Source organism: Dufourea novaeangliae, unplaced genomic scaffold (assembly GCF_001272555.1).
Source record: "Dufourea novaeangliae isolate 0120121106 unplaced genomic scaffold, ASM127255v1 scaffold48, whole genome shotgun sequence".
Classification (NCBI taxonomy): domain Eukaryota; kingdom Metazoa; phylum Arthropoda; class Insecta; order Hymenoptera; family Halictidae; genus Dufourea; species Dufourea novaeangliae.
The window spans coordinates 140181-157314 of NW_015373938.1; the positions used below are offsets into that span (position 1 = coordinate 140181).

Genomic DNA, 17134 nt, shown 5'->3' on the forward strand with positions numbered 1-17134 from the left:
TTTACAGTTTAAATAAATTCGAAAAATTTTCGTGGGTTGAAATTCACTTTGGTCCAGACATATCGCCTGAATTTAATTTCAAGTTCGGATTAATTTAGCTCAGAGTAGCAGTGACGTAACGGTTAACTGAAAAGTAGAAGAGGATTAAATGTTGGATAATTTAATAAAGAGACTTCTTTAGGATTGAGAAACCCTGGTCGTTTTTAAATTCTAAATGGAATCTAGAATTATTAATATTAGATCCTTGTATGACGAATTTGAGCACCGACATATTTACTACTGGCAAGGTATCATGATAAACCTGTTTTTGCTACTAAGAAGCTATTATTATCTCAATTATTATTATATTCTTATCATTACTTACAAGACGTTAAATATTATTACTTAAGAATTGCACAATTTTCCAAAGAATTAACAATTTTAACGAAACTTAACCTAACCTAATCACCACAGGGTTCCTTCATTAGAATGTAAATAAAAATCAGAAGAAACACAATACATAAAATTTAGTTACTACGTCAAGTTATATCAGGCCCAAGTTAGCTACATTCATTTGGTTCTTCAGAATTTAGTACATTTTATATATTTAGTAACTGAACACAACCTAACCTAACCACCACAGGGTTCCAGCATTAAAATGTAAACAAACATCATAAGAAACAGTATGCTTTACAAAATTTAGTTACTATGTTAGATTATGTCAGGCCCAGGTGAGCTATATTCATCTGATCCTTCAGAATTTAGTGAAACAATATTTCCCTCTGTGACTGATCAAAAATTTTTCAATCGTATTTTCAGGCCACCGATATTATTTTCTCGATTTCACGAAAACTTATTCAAGATCGAATGATTATTCCAGTGCGTTCTGTTCGGAACGTTCATGATCTGGTTCGCGAGCATCACGATAAACCTGGGCCCCACATTTCTGAGCGGAGCGCTGGCTGCGAACACGGAGACTGGGCACAACGCTCCTAGCTGTCCCTTGGTCCACGGCCCGTTCCGTCATTACATACTGAATGCGCTCTGGATCGCCATCAACATGATCTGCGTCACACTCACGCTGATCCATCTCAGGAAACTGCACAAAGACCTGACCAAGGCGAACGTCGAAGCGGTACGTCCCACATTTTAAACGAAAAAAAAAAAAAAAAAAAAAAGAAAAGAAAATTTTGTGCTTGTGTGTCTATATCGCTTCAACGTTCCATCAACTGGTGTATACGATATCTCCAGCCTATCGGACCTCGCAACACGTATTGGTAAACAGAGAATTTTGTTTTTAGCGACTGTAACACCCCGCCGAGGTAATAGTGCGCAGGCTGCTTCGACTACTTTTTCGCCTGAACTGTACCAGTATGTTCTGTTTACTATTCGAAGAGGAAATTTTGTGCAGACATTGATCTATGAAGAGTTTAGATAAAAATATAACAAAGAAAATAGAAAAATAAATAAAATAAAACAAAGAAAACATAAAGAAAAGAAACATATCTAAATTGAAACTTATTTGGAGATGAAGATTGTTTGAATGTAAATTTTAGTGGTGAATTGGTATTCCCATATGGCGACCATTCTTGTCGAGAACTTTCTTAGTTATATTTACTGGGCTTTCCCCATTTTTGACTGAGAAGAAACTGTTCGTATTTTTTAGTTCAGAATGTCGATCACTTTTTGTAAAAATATTTTATACTTAAGATCTTTGTTAGAAATTTCTATTCAAATTATTATGTAGAGCTTGTTTTTATTTCAATACGGCAGCCATTCTTGTCGAAGAACCGTTCCATTTCACTTAAAGAATTCGCCAAAACTATTTATTAGAGCCATTTATTGTTTTGTTTAAAAAAAAATAGTAATATACGATATTTCATCAAGTTGAATATTTATTTTTCAAAACATCACGATCTCTGTAGCTTCAATAATATTCAGTCTTATTCTTTAACATCTCCGCCATTTTGACAAAAGAAAAGAGCGGGAAAACGTCTTGAATTCAAACTATACGTAACTTTATTACGAAAACCAGCAGATTATTTATTGGTACGTGTAATATTTCCCATAAGCTTTTCAATAAAACAATTTTCGTACTTCAAAATGGCGGTCATTTCTTAAAAAAATCTAGTTTTCGTTAAAATTCTGTAAGAGTTAATATTATTTATAGATCAATGTCTGTGTAACTTTTCCTCTCATCTTTGGTAGAAGAATATTCTGGTTCAAAATGGCCGAAAAAAAAGAAACACTAGGATACTCTGTACACGGTACAGAATGGAAGCAGACAGACCGTAGTAGTGTTGAATTAATCTTCTGTTTAATATAATCGATTTCTGTGTCAGGTGAAAGTAGCACTACTAACAATTCTCGTGAATACGACTGGTAACCAACAAACAAACGCGGTTCCTGAAAATTCCGCCGCATCCGCAAACGGTGGCACGCCCAAGGTAATGACCAAAGCTATTGGAAATCATTCCCACCCTGTATATACCAGATGATGAAATACCGGGTGTCCCAACGTAAACGTCAGCTTAAATAACAAACATAACTTTTTCAGTAGAATAACAAAGAAATAATAACAATAGACCGATTATTTTTGTCGAAGAAACGGAATACAGAAATTGTTTAATGAACATTATTCCTATTTTTTTTTTAATATTCTTTTGCTAATAATTATAAGATTAAACCGAAAAAGGAAGTTACCTATCAATTCAATGTTAACTCTTGGTTATATATCAATTATTCTATCAATTTTTAAGTTTTTTTTATAAAATAATCCATCAATTATGTTTAATTTATCGTTATAGTAATAAACTTTATAATTGATAAATACTTTCATACATTAATTGTGCATTAATTTAAATATTTAACTATTAATATAAATTAATCTAAGTATTCAGATTAATATACAACAACACTTTATTAATTCTGTGAATACTACGGTACTTCCAAAAGAATTAAATAAGCTTCAATTTAAGGTTAAGATAATATATGAAGTAAAATATCTTACAATATAAACCCAGTTAATTTGCACCCTAAACTAACCTAAATTGATGTAACCAAAGTTTCTTGAGTCCAGCAGAATATTACCAAAACCAACAAAATACTCCATTCAAAGAAATCAAGTTAACCTGAAAATGATCTTCAAAAAAAAAAAAAAGTACACAGTAGTATTATCATTATTAAACCATCCGATGCTACCTTAAAATCTTATTATTTTTCAATATTAGTATCAGATTCATGAGAAATAAATGGAACGTGTAACAATTTTATACGTTTAAAGCCATCACAATCAAAATGGCGGCGACTTCATTATCAACCCCCAAAATTTTCTTCAGGAAAAGTCACTAACTTCTGCTGAAATCTGGCATATATTTCGAACGACCATTTATTTCCCGTTATCTTAACGTTATAGTTTAAACAATCTTTCCATTTCGATAGTCAATTACCTGTCAATGTAACGACCCGAAGGGTGAAATCTCGCGTCAGCGAGTTACGCTATAACGCACACGCCCGTATTTAGAATGTTTCTCCGTGTGCTTCGAAAACGCTGAAAGGAAGTTTCAACTTCAGAGAAGCGGAGCGGCGGAGGAGCACCGGAAAATGAGGAACTACTTGAAGAGGATGGAGAGGGAGGGCGTGCAGAGGGTGAAAATGTTTCTGGTAATAACGGCCGCCTACGGTATCTTCTGGGGACCACTGTTCTTTGTCACCTTGGTGGATCATCCTATCATAGCGAATCCCACCGGCTACGAGGTAATCACGAGATAGAAACGGATGTTTCCCGTTTTTTTTTTTCCAACACGTTCGCCACCACGGTGTAGTTTCGAAACAAAAAAACCAAACGTCTCCAACATTCTCTTCAGTGGAATGTTCTTATTTTCTCGATTACTCATTAAAAATAAATAAAATATGGAAAATATAGAAAATATTGAGTAACATAAAATAAAGATGAATATCACAAAGTGTACTCTGCTTTTATCGATTAAGGGGTGATTCCACTTCGACGGCAATAACATAAATGACGTTTATTACCCTCGGAGTACGGACCGTTAATGACGACGGCTGGGTCAATCGTGACCGATAACAACATCTCGAAATATTCATTTCGTTTTCGTATAGAAAGTTCGATAATTATGGTTATTGGCGGATCCTTGGTGACTCGGTCATAGGACTAGGAGGGTTAATAGATAAAATACATAACACGAATCCCCATAAATTCTTAGGAACCCAATCACCGTTGTTATACGATGGTTAACTGTAATAGAAGATCTTAATTAAGAGGTTTACTGAGAGCCACTGGCTACACAGGTTACAAGAAGGTAAGGGGAGCCGGCTGGCCTTGAAGATGCTTATTAAGCACCACTCTGGTACATCTCGAGAACCATGGCTCGCTAAACGTGCCATCAAGCGATAGTTTCCTGGGCGTAAAAATCATTATCTACCTATGGAATCAATAATACTCGGTAATTCCGTATATTTTGACGAAATCAGTATACGTCAACGATCTTATATTGTCCAATTGAAGCATGTGAAACTGGGAACATGAACGTGAAAAAATTAATCGAAAATATAGCTTTTTCAAAAACGAAAAACAAATACAAACTATCGTCATAATTGCTTCGTTTTCAAAATAATTGAGTTCGAATTTCGATCGTGAAAAAATAAATCGAAAATATAGAATTTTCAAAAAGATAAAGAAATAAAAAAGTATCCTAACCTAAATCAACGTTTCAATATAACTGTACACAATTTGAGCTCATTTCATAAATAACATCACGTTGTTGAATAATAAATATTGAGTTTGAACGATTATAACATATCTCGAGAAGAAACTTTTCAATCGAATTATAATCCGTTTGAATCAACGATCTTTTACCGGCGAGGTACAAGCGCCTCGATCATAACACTGAACAATTTCAAGATGGCCGAAATGAAGTCGGTAGGGAACGATATTCATTATGCAATGATCCTTTGATAACGTATTCCTTTGAGAAGCTGCCTGCCTCCTTTACCAGAATTAACACAAATTGCTACCTTAAATCGCTTGTTCTGGATCTGTCAAGTTTCGAACGACTATTATGAACGCTCGGAGATTCATGTTCTCTTATATTGTTAATTTTCACAATAATACACAAAATTAATTTTCACATAGTAACATCTAACAGCAAAGAGCAATCATTATAATGATACGAATTACTAATGAACACTCACGTAACGCCAGTACACGTCATCGACCACCAACACTTGGCACTCACATGACGCACCGTTGCGTCATCTGTCATCACACATGATGTTAATAAAAATTTGTGACACGTTCGGATTCTACATGCCAAACTGAGATGAAAATCAAGAATGACAAAATTGCGTCCGGGGCTTTGTTTTCAAGATATTAATTATTACAGATACGGGTGAAATATGCCTGACGCGATGGGTTATACTACTAAAACTGATTTTCAGCTGACACACGTACTGCAACGATGACCCAGTGAAAAGTAATGAAATAAAACACAAAAGAATGAGGCGAACTCGTGGAGCAGTTGAGGAACGCGCCTCCCAACTAGCATAACCCATCGCGTCAGATGAATCGACAGTATCTTCAACAATTTATAACTCGGAATCGAAGCCTCGAACGCAATTTCGTCACTCTTGATTTCCGTCTTAGTTTGCTACGTAGAATCCACCCTGCGAACAGGTTTCACATTTTTATCAACAGCCTATGTGACGACCGATGACGCAGTTGCGTCATGTAGGTGCTATTATTGGCTGATGACGCATGCTGGAGTCACGTGACTGTTAATCTATCTATGTCAACTGTCGACACGTTCCACAAAAAAGTCGTGAAAATCCACACCCTGACGCTCGAATTCCAGGTGACCCTACATATCGCGTACATCCACGCGTTCGTGAACCCGGTGCTTTTTCTGAGCCTGCACCGTGGCCTACGGCAAGGACTGTCCGAATTTTTCTGCGGGTGTTGCGAGAGCATCGCCAGCTGGATACTGGGCCCGAGTATTCCTGTGGAGGCCGTTCAGCCGCCCCGATACCAGGAGCCGATCGAGGCGCTACCCTCGCCCCCGGAACCACCAATGGCGCAGCCGAACGCGTGCCCAGACCTCACGGATGTAGCCCTTCTAAAGCCGCCCCTGCCGCCAACTGGCAAACATTTACTGGTATTGCGACATATTCTTACGGACCTCTCACAAACTTTCACATTTCACCCCTGTACAGAACCACCGCGGCTGCTTGACACGCTCGAGGTGAAATTTCCTACGTGCGTCATGCGCGTGCATTTGCGTCTAAATCGCTACTGACGCGGACGTTGCACGTCGAAAACGATAGAATGAAATTAGAACTGATACAGCTGATAGGGAATTTCACCTTGACACGCCCGAGATGGAATTTTCTATATGCGTCAGGCGCCTGTGTTTGCGTCCGCATTGCTGCTGACGCGGACGTTACATGTCTGATACGATGGAATGAAAGGAAAAACAGATATAGGTCGCAGTTTGTTCAAACCCTAACGCACGCGTCTAACGCTTATAGGAACGCCTACATTCAAGGTAGAATTTCGTATAGGCGTCAGGGACCTGTGTTTGCGTTCGAATTGCTGCTGACGCGGACGTTACATGTCTGATACGATGGAATGAAAGGAAAAACAGATATAGGTCGCAGTTTGTTCAAACCCTAACGCACGCGTCTAACGCTTATAGGAACGCCTACATTCAAGGTAGAATTTCGTATAGGCGTCAGGGACCTGTGTTTGCGTTCGAATTGCTACTGACGCGGACGTTACATGTCTGATACGATGGAATGAAAGGAAAAACAGATATAGGTCGCAGTTTGTTCAAACCCTAACGCACGCGCCTGACGCTTATAGGAACGCCTACCTTCAAGGCAGAATTTCGTATAGGCGTCAGGCACCTGTGTTTGCGTTCGAATTGCTACTGACGCGGACGTTACATGTCTGATACGATGGAATGAAAGGAAAAACAGATATAGGTCGCAGTTTGTTCAAACCCTAACGCACGCGCCTGACGCTTATAGGAACGCCTACCTTCAAGGCAGAATTTCGTATAGGCGTCAGGCACCTGTGTTTGCGTTCGAATTGCTACTGACGCGGACGTTACATGTCTGATACGATGGAATGAAAGGAAAAACAGATATAGGTCGCAGTTTGTTCAAACGCTGACGCTTATAGGTAACTAGAATGTCCTACAAGCGCCAGGTGCCGGCCAGAACAATGGAACGAAATGAAATATAAGTTGCACTTTGTTTAAACGTAGACACAGGCGTCTGACGCATACAGAAAATTTCATCCATACACGCTTTGGACGGCTGACGCGCTTGCACGCGAATTGATTCGATTTCGTTGAGTAGTATAGGATTTCCTCCGTATAAGCTCGCTCGTTGGGAATAAAAGTGAGATTATAGAGAGTGGTTGACGAGGTTTTACGGAGGTTTTGATGGTGGCTGACGCATCGATTATGTTGTTTTGATAAGTGCTCGACACAGTTCGGATTTTATACGTTAATGTGTGTGGAGTTTCTAGTAGAATCAGTATACTGGAATTGGATCGCAGGGTTTATACGTTCCGGGCGTTTTCGTTTGATTAAAATTCAGTATATTATAATTAGATTGCGGATTTCACTCGTTTTATAGTGTTCACACGATCGCGTTTATGATCGTACGAACGTAAAAACAGTCTGGGTCGTTACTATCCCCAATGGTGCGGATTTATTGGAGAGGAACACAGTAGTTAGATGAACTTCGGTGAATTGGATTGAGGCTGAGGTGGCGGTCGGAAAGTTTTAGTGTTTGCATCGGTTAGCTCGTTGCATGTTGAATGTTTGTTCTTTAAACGGTCTGGAAAAGTGTATAAAATCTTGCAGACTCATATACAGGGTGAGTCGTGAATTTTAAGATCGTGTCTCAAAACACGAACCTGCCGTCAAATTAGAGTCTAAAGAATTTTCTTTCACGTAGTATTTTTGTGTATACTTTATATATATTATTTGTTTATGTTAAGCGCCTTTAGAATTAGAAGTTTTTGATAATATTAAATTAGTCAAGTTTGAAGAATGCTCTTACTGCTTGATGTATAAATTATTATTAATCTTACATAACATATATATATTTCTAAAATATACCGGGTGTTCCAAAATAATTGTTATTAACACATGAAAATGTTTCTAATATGGTATTTTACTGAACCCAACTATTCTTATAAGGGAACACCGCGAACGCCAGCTCGTCGATTGGAATGAAACTTTGTGGGTTTATAGAGTAATTCAAGACAAGAATAACGATATGTTTCGTTCGTGCCAAATCTCCCATTAAGGGTGCGAAAACTAACCTCAAAGTCAAATAGGTACTGCCACTTTTTCGCGTATAATTCTTAAAGTACAGGAAATAGAAAAAAATGTTTGAAACAAAAGTTTAATGGTACAATAAGCGCTATAAACCTGCGTTAACAAAATTTTGAAAAAAGTTTTTGAAAATTTTCTTTTTCAAGAATAAATGATTTTTTCCCAATTTTGTTAACGCAAGTTTATAGCTTGCAGCTACCATTTTCTTAAAGTCAGTGGTAAAAATGTCGACCGCCATCTATGGGCCGCCCCCAAACTATGCACTTAGTTTGGCTCAGTCGGTAACATTTTTCATTTCAATCTCTCATGCTTGTACTTTTTCCATTCAATTTTCTGCCCGTTGCATTTAATTTCAAGCGCTTGTTACTAATTAACCCTTTGAGTGCCTTAAGTTTCCACTTCCATAAGATTCTACCTAACTCACGTTAGACATTTTGTTACATAAAATTGTCCAAACGTTGCCTAACAGTGATGATCAAACGAAAGATCGAACAACAGCTATACCCATAACAGTATAATATATGGATGATTATGATGTTATAGTCGAATCGCGAAATTGCTTTCACAAAGAGAAAAAACAGCGCTCAAATGGTTAACGCAAATACGAACCGCATGGCGACTAACTCGACAACTTGGTGTCACAGATTAAAAAAGGTGTCCGTTTTCACGAATTTTCTGTTTAAGATTAACTAGTCGTAATTAATCGCGGAATTAAAACGTGCAGGACGACGCCATGATCGTACCGCCGGATCCATGGACCCTGGTCTTACGGTCGAAAGGTACATCGACCGCTTACGAGTCAGATACTAGTCGAAGATCGAGCATTTTGTTACCGCCGTTGAACCATTCGAAAGTAAATATCAGCCCGACCAGCAGCGATCCTTCCAGCGAATGAATTCTTTCATTTCTGTCCCCCCCATCGAGAAACGGAGGAGATTCTGAAGAATTTTCAAACGAAATTGGGGTCTTGGAATGAGTTGAAAAAGAAATTCGTCCCGATCGAAGGAAACGTTTTCCTGTCGAAGTTCTGGGAAATTTTGTACTCGAACTAGCAGATATTTTCAGTTTTGTCTGAATTGCTTTTATTCAAATTAGTACGCTGGTAACTTTTGGTATAATTACTGTTCGGAATTACTACCAAATTTTTTTTAAAATTTTATTTTCGTCGTATCATTATTCAACAATGTGCTATTATATTATAGGAGTACTTTTTTCACTATAATTATGGGTTAAAGTAACATGTAAATATTTTTTTATATGATCAGTGAAACACGTATTCCTAGTAACGATTATCGAAAAACGTGGTACAAATAGCCAACAGACTAGAAATTTCATCGGTCTGCTCTGAGATCGATCAAGGAAATTTCGTTTTTTACTTTAACATCCAATTGTCGAAAGCATTAGAGATTGTCAAAGATGGCGTCAGAAATGCCTCCTTGATGGTCACTGAGCCAATGATATCGGAAATTCTAAAATCACGAAGCGAGAAAAAGGAACGCCCAAGAGTTTTCTGTCAAAGACTTATTATCAAAAATGGCTCCACCGAGCGAAGAATTTCGGAAAATTTCGCGAATTCACTGGAGAGTATAATGTTAAAGAAAAGAAGATAACGTAGGTCCAAATCGTCAACTTTTACGCACGTTTCCACGTAAAACTTCGCTTTTAGATGAATATATTTAGATAACGGCGTGACCGGGTACGCTAGAGAACGAAAGGGAAAAAGGCAAAAAACACCGTAGAGGAAAATGCGCATCGTAAACACACACACCGAACAAAGATAGTTCCTTAATGTGAATCGAAACAATATTAGCCGCACCAATTAGGGATTAAGCTGATTAGGGGAGTAACGTTAGCTAGTTTGCACCTTTAAATGAGCTTTCCATTCAACCGGGGGACTCAACCGTGATCGAGAAGTTTTACCTCGATTATCAGTATTGTATTATTTACTATATTGTCGTCATTATACAATTATTATACAAATATATATACATAAATATCGACCGCATATGTACATATACGGGGGCCGTGGAACCGAAAATGTAAGGAGACGAAAGTTGCCAACGATCTCACGATGAAGCTATTATATTTGGAAATATAAATACTTTCTGATTTACTTAAAAATCTACAAAATAAACGTTTAGTTTCTGCTTAGACGGCTGTAGACGAAATATCAAAAGGAAATCATTCTTTTTTGGTAGGTGTAATTTCGCGCCAAATACGGGAGAATATGTCGGCCATCTTGCGGCAGCCATGTTTCTTTCAAGAACCTTTAAAACGAAGTGAACACACAACCAAAAAATTGAATGATTTCTTAACTGAAAATTAATACGAAATGAGGAATAACATTTTGTGCTTTTTTCGATGTTAATTATTAATATTTGTAACTATGTTTTTGTTCTTACTTTTACAAACAATACTGAAAATTGGTTCGTTTGATGTTTAGACCGCGAAATTTAAATTTAAAACTCCATACTTAACTGTAAGATTGTTTGTTAACCGTATATTAACGTTTTTTTTTTAAACATTTTCTGTTTGTTTAACTAGTTGTTTATTAATACGGTGCCAGAAGAAAAAGTATTCATACGATTCTGAATGTTGAAAGTAATATTATAATCAAATGATCGACGAACATGTAAAGCGATCTGATGCCAAAGTAGGATAATAAGACTTTAGAAGCCACCCTGTATATGTGTATATGTTCGTAAATATATATACTTATATACATATATATATTTTCTATGCGAAACTTTAGGGATTTCCGGACGTGCGTTCTTTGTTAGACTTTTCCTTGCGTAAGTTACTTAAGAGAATTTATAAATTTCGTTTATATAGAGTTTATAAATATTAAATACATGTTTAAACGCGAGAGTTTCTTTAAATTTCCTATTCCGATTGTAGCTGGGCGGAAAGAAGAATTAATTTAAGTTATCGAAGCTTCAGAATAAAAAATCCTATCCTTCACATTTTGATCCCTTAAAGGCAACAAAATCAAACGCCATTTGGTAAGTCTTATTCCAATAATTATTTAAACAAAATATCGTTTTTGTACTTTCAACGGATTTAAATCAATTTTGATTCCAGTTACAATCAGGTGCTGCACTAGAAATTTTATACTATTATTAAAAATTTAGTACTATAACAAATTTATTATTAAAGTTTTATATTAAGAATTTTATTCAAGTTTTGTTATTAAAAATTCCATTTAAATAATTTGTAAATGATAATGCAAGCTGAAAAATTGTAATTTAAAATAACAACAATACGGACGAAACAAATCCCCATTTAAGTGATTACTGAATCAAATATTGATTACTCGTTAAGTAAGTTAGAAATTGTTTTTCAATCACAATTACACCGTGACTATTATTCAGTTTCATTAGTGCATGAACAACATATTTGTAAATGAACAAATAATAAATACAGTATTTATAAATTATATTGTCTGAGTGTAACTTCTTCTTTGCAATAAAATGTAATTAAAAATATCTAACGTGCCAAAAATGTTGTTTTTAACACTCATAACAATTGTAAATTATATTATACAAAAAAATATTTAAAAACTACACTCAGGATCATTTTTTATCGATATTTGCGCAATTAACTTCGATTTTTAGTCTGTACGATAGTTTCAATGTCACCTTGTTCATTAATATTGGTACCCAGAATTCCCAATTTTCAACGGCGATTTAAGAGAAATATTATCTACTTTATAGTGCATTAATTTAAACGGAAATTAAGTCCGGAAAATCCCTGAAACAATGTCAATTTCTCTTGAAAGACTTTCGTGAGGAAACGTGGAGATGAAGAACCTTGCGAGTAAGCTTAATCATTAATTATCGATTAAAAGTGAATGTTATCCTAACGACGATAGTGCTAAGGACATTAATTTTTAAGTTCATTAAATAAACGGTGCCTGGCGGATTAAATGGACGTTTACGGAAGAATCGTCCGACGAATCGATTGCAATATTTGTATCGCTGAATTATACAAGCACTCATATTTGCGTCTAATAAAACTAAATCGATGTCATAATATGTGTAAATAAAGATAGATTATCTTTGACAGCAGCAACTGCTTAGTTTCCTTTCCCTGACTATTCTTACCAACAAATTTTATCGATTACTAATCCCAGATAGCACATGGCGCCTTGAAGACGTCCATTTTACGGTTATTTTGGGTCTGAGGTGCCTTTAAGACGTCATTAAGCCGTCTGTGTGCTATCTGGGATGTGATTAAGACGTAATTAAGCCGTCTATGTGCTATCTGGGACGTGTTCAAGACGTCATTAAATCGTCTATGTGCTATCTGGAACGTGATTGTGACAACAAATCTTTTGTAACTTTGAAAAAAAAAACAATAAAACAAAATCTACCGTAACGTTAAGTTCACGTTCTCTGTAAGAATTCATTAATTTCGTTTAATTGTTCTTGGTAGAAATTTCTATCGATTGAAGACGGCTTAAAGACGCCTCAGACCTAAAATAGCCGTAAAATGGGCATCTTCAAAGCGTCATGTGCTATCTGGATTGCATAAAAGCAATTATAGTTGAACTAAATTATTTATTAGAAAATAATATTGTTTGGTTGAAAATGTTATCGTTATATTGGTTTAACCCTCCGTTGTCACACTGGGTCAGATTGATCCTGAATTTGAAGTAAACTATTGAAGATGGTACTAGTGGCGATAACCATATCTTTTTAACTAAAAAATATTACAAATCTTTGAAGTCATGATTTTTTAAGTAAAGAAATTGTCGATATTTTTTTTTCTTCGAGAATTTTTTAAACATGAAATTTTCAATGTTAATTTTTAACCATGAAAATATAATCTACAATATTCAAACTTCATCTTAGACTTGTTTGTGACTCCATTTAATAAGTAGTTTTTAAAAAACAGCTGATTGAATATTGACTTCGGTTAAAGTGACCCAGTATGACAATTACGTTCGAAAAAGAAGGTGTTACAACGGAGGGTTAAAAATACTTCCATTGTTTGTCAACTTGAGAATACTAACGTTGTTTTTGTAGTTAAAACATTTATGAAATTGTTTTAACTATTCTCATGCAATAGAGAAGAGTATAAATAAGAGACTCACCTGTTCGAAGCCACCCAAAATTTCTGTGGTGTCCATCGCGGAATTCACGACGATCGATTTCAGTTTCTGCCCGGCCAGATTTGCAAGAAGATGAACGAGGCTGGTTTTTCCACTTCCGGTATCACCAATCTGATGAACGATATAACAAAATATAGATAAATAAATGATGACAAAAAATCACAAGTAGTAATTTAATTGGATACTATGAAATTATAAATGATTATTTATGTAACAAAATTTCTTTAATGAAAAGTAATAAAATGTTTCTATCCCCATAATTTAATTGTATTTTCAATGTTCTTAATAAATATATGTTGAATATTCACATGTTCAACTAATATAAACAAACATAAGAAAACATATCATATACTATACTCTTTTCATATTGCTGTGTCGAACAATTTCTAATAGAACAAATATACTATAAAACATAATAAATTATTACTATTTATTATGTTCAATTATAGAATGTTATATGTGAGTAAAGAGAACGTAACTGTTGTATGAAGATTACGGTTGACTATTTCAAACTATACTCACAAGAATAGCCATCCAGTTCATGTTAACACACTGTGCAAGACCTTTGAGAGCAGCTTTCTGGTCCCTTAGGAGTAACAAATCGTCGTCCTCGTAGACCGCAGAATCACTGCGATCCACAACTTCATCGTCTAAGTAGACCTTTTGTTTCGTAAAATGAACAGGGAATTTTGGATCTGGCAAGGGATACTCTTCCAGTGAGAATATTGTATTATAGATCTCGATCACCTATAATGAAACAGAATTCAATTAATAATACGAAGAACATTAAGAAAAATAATTAAACATTGAGTTAAGCTTGTACATTTACAATTCTATAAATTCAATCCAAATTTAAACACAAATGGAAAATAAGAATTATTAAAATAATATAAATAGTACAGATTGCTTTTACAAGAATAACGGACACTTATACAAATAAGTTAAACAGAATTAAATATATTAGGTTTAGTACGTCCTATGTAACTGAGAATTTCGTTTACTGTAATAATGTACGAGAACTATTAACAATAATTGCAAGAATGTACCTTCATTTTGTCTTCCCGTGTCCTCATTCTATCAACATAAATTAATTGAGCACCTTTCCCAGGATTCAAAGTCTTTTTTCGACTCTGTTCAAAAGCTGCCATAGTCAATTCGCACCACCTGGTGACATCCCTAAGGTTCATTTCCCAAGGTGCCCCTGAATGAGCCCATGTGATCCCCGCTTCAGAACTCAATGTCTCGTTAAAAATAATCATTTTTTCCATTAAAACTTCTGGTAACTGTGGGAACTGAGCCTTTAAAATGAATTTTAGGTCCTCTTGTTCTAAGACATCAACAAAAACCTAAAAGAAGAACAAAATGAGCGATTTTCGAACTTCTAATAGTCTAGCTTTACATCTAAAGGAATGAAAATTATAGGAAAAATCGATCACTCCCAATAAAAAAACATTTTTGTTTAAATAATATAACTTTTCTATGAAAATAAAATGATATGCTTCCTTTCTTTACAGACAGGGAATATGGTATTTGATTAAGAGTGTGCAATAATGATCACTTACCTGTGTAAAACGGTTTAAAAATGATTTTGGCAGTCCCCTTCTAGCTCCACCCTGACGCAGTGGATTCTGGCAGCCAAAAAGCCGTGTGCCTGGCTTTACGGTAAAAGTCATTCCCAATTCTGGAATGTAAACTTCTCCACGGTGGTCAAGACACGCATTCAGTCCTTCGAGAACTGACTGAGATGCAAGATTTAATTCATCGAGCAAAATCCAGTCTCCATTTTTTAGGGCTCTTAAGAAGGGACCGTCTCTCCAAGAAAATTCTCCAGGCTTTCCCCCCTCGACTGGCAAATCAGCTCCAAATAAATCTGATATGTCCTACAGGTTTATTAATTGCAATTGAAATATATTTAAGGGACATATGAACTTTGTTATCGAATTAATTAATTGTTAAGCAAATGAAGAAGAGTATGAGGTCATAAGTTAGGAAAGTCGTTTAATAATAAGTGAGGTGTATTTACCGTCTGATCGCTGAGATTTAGTCTAAGAAGACGATGACCAGAAGCTCTGGCAAGTGCAGAAACCAAGCTGGTTTTACCAACTCCTGGACTTCCTTCTAATAAAATCGGTTTCTTCAATTGTAGAGCACGTAACACTTTTAAAGTATTTATTCTGGTCGTTGGACTCGTAAATGCAAATCCTAGGTCATTTGGAATTTCTTCAGGACCTTTCTTTACGTAAAATGGCGGAATACCAAATTTATCGTCACAATCTTCGACATTGGAATGTTCACAGTTTAGCATCAGCTTAGATTTCAATGTATTCTGTACTTGATGTCTGACAAAGTTCAGTGCCGAATTTTTAAAATCCTTAAATTTTGTTGAACTGGAAAAGAATATTCAATATTTCGTATAAAAGAACAATTGATCGAGTATTTCAAGTGATATTTAAATCAAAGTAATAAGCGATTTACACACTGGAAAATAGTTGTAAATTACATACTTTTCTGTGGCAGTTAAACCAGATCCAAGCCCATCAATGTAGCTCAATGCTGCACCATGGTAGAAAGCATCTCCTATTTCCAAATATTCGCAACAATTAACAAAATTCACCCATGTCAGCACATCTCGAACACTGACAACAAGTTTCTTTCCTATCTCTGTCGTCTGTAACCACTCGAGGAATGCTATAATCGCAGTTGAAACGCTTTCCTTCAATTCTTTACGAAGATTGTGCACCATAATGGATCGAAGATCATCAGACGAGACACAGCCTTCACACCAAATTTCAGTGAACCTATTTCTAAGCGCAGGTGACAGTTCTTTTTTGCCATAATCACCACCAGGATTCATGGTGCCGACAAAGATGAAATTTTCACTTGCAGCAACAGTTGCATCTTCATCGGTTGATGGTTTTTCGGCGATTAAAAGTGTACGTTCAGGTTCTAAAGTAAAAAAAGAAGTTTATGGAACTGCACAGTGTGCGTAATAAATGTCACTGTACAAAGTATTTCAATGGATTACCTAAAAGGGAGTTCAATCGTTCGAGGACACTGTCATCTGCCAAGGAAATTTCATCCACTAAGAAGAAACCTCCGCTTTTCATGGATTTCACTAAAGGACCGTCCACCCACTCGAATAGTTTCTGATTATCCTTGTGATCTCTGACTGGGCGAAGGCTTCCAAGAAAATCTGTAGCTTCTGTATGCATATGACAGTTAACGATACTGAGTTCCTGCTGTCTAATTACTGACATAAGCTGACAGACTGTGGTCTTGCCACCACCTGTTTCACCGATCAGCAGGACTGGCTCTTTAAAGTCGCAGGCTTTTGTAAGAAGCACTGCCATTTTACGCATCTGATAGGTCCAGACTATATGCTCGAACCCAGGAATCTTCTTCGACAGAAGTGTTTCCAAAATTGGTTTGGTCACAGGTGAAGTATTTTCGGACAGTGAAAACAAAGAATTTGGATCAACGTCTCTTCTCAGATGCTTCTTCAAGACTTGTATGATTTCTAAACATTCTTCTGGATGGCGGACCTTTGAGGACAGAACCAAGTAACCTTCGTCTGCTAAATGCTGACTCCAATCGTACAGAGTCTCTTTATGATCTGGCGCAAGATGATATCTTTCAGCCCAACGGAATAGATCCCTGAGAGTTATAAATCCTA

At 36.0% G+C, this 17134-nt stretch overlaps 1 protein-coding gene across 1 annotated transcript in view; it reads right to left on the reverse strand.

The window, feature by feature from the left end:
• Positions 1-17134, reverse strand: part of LOC107185609 (midasin) — a 96436-nt gene that overhangs the window by 74430 nt on the left and 4872 nt on the right. Inside the window, 7 exon segments of the mRNA XM_015573334.1 lie at positions 13444-13572; positions 13984-14208; positions 14508-14807; positions 15024-15341; positions 15485-15848; positions 15966-16407; positions 16487-17131. Of these exon segments, the coding sequence (XP_015428820.1) occupies positions 13444-13572; positions 13984-14208; positions 14508-14807; positions 15024-15341; positions 15485-15848; positions 15966-16407; positions 16487-17131 (2423 nt within the window).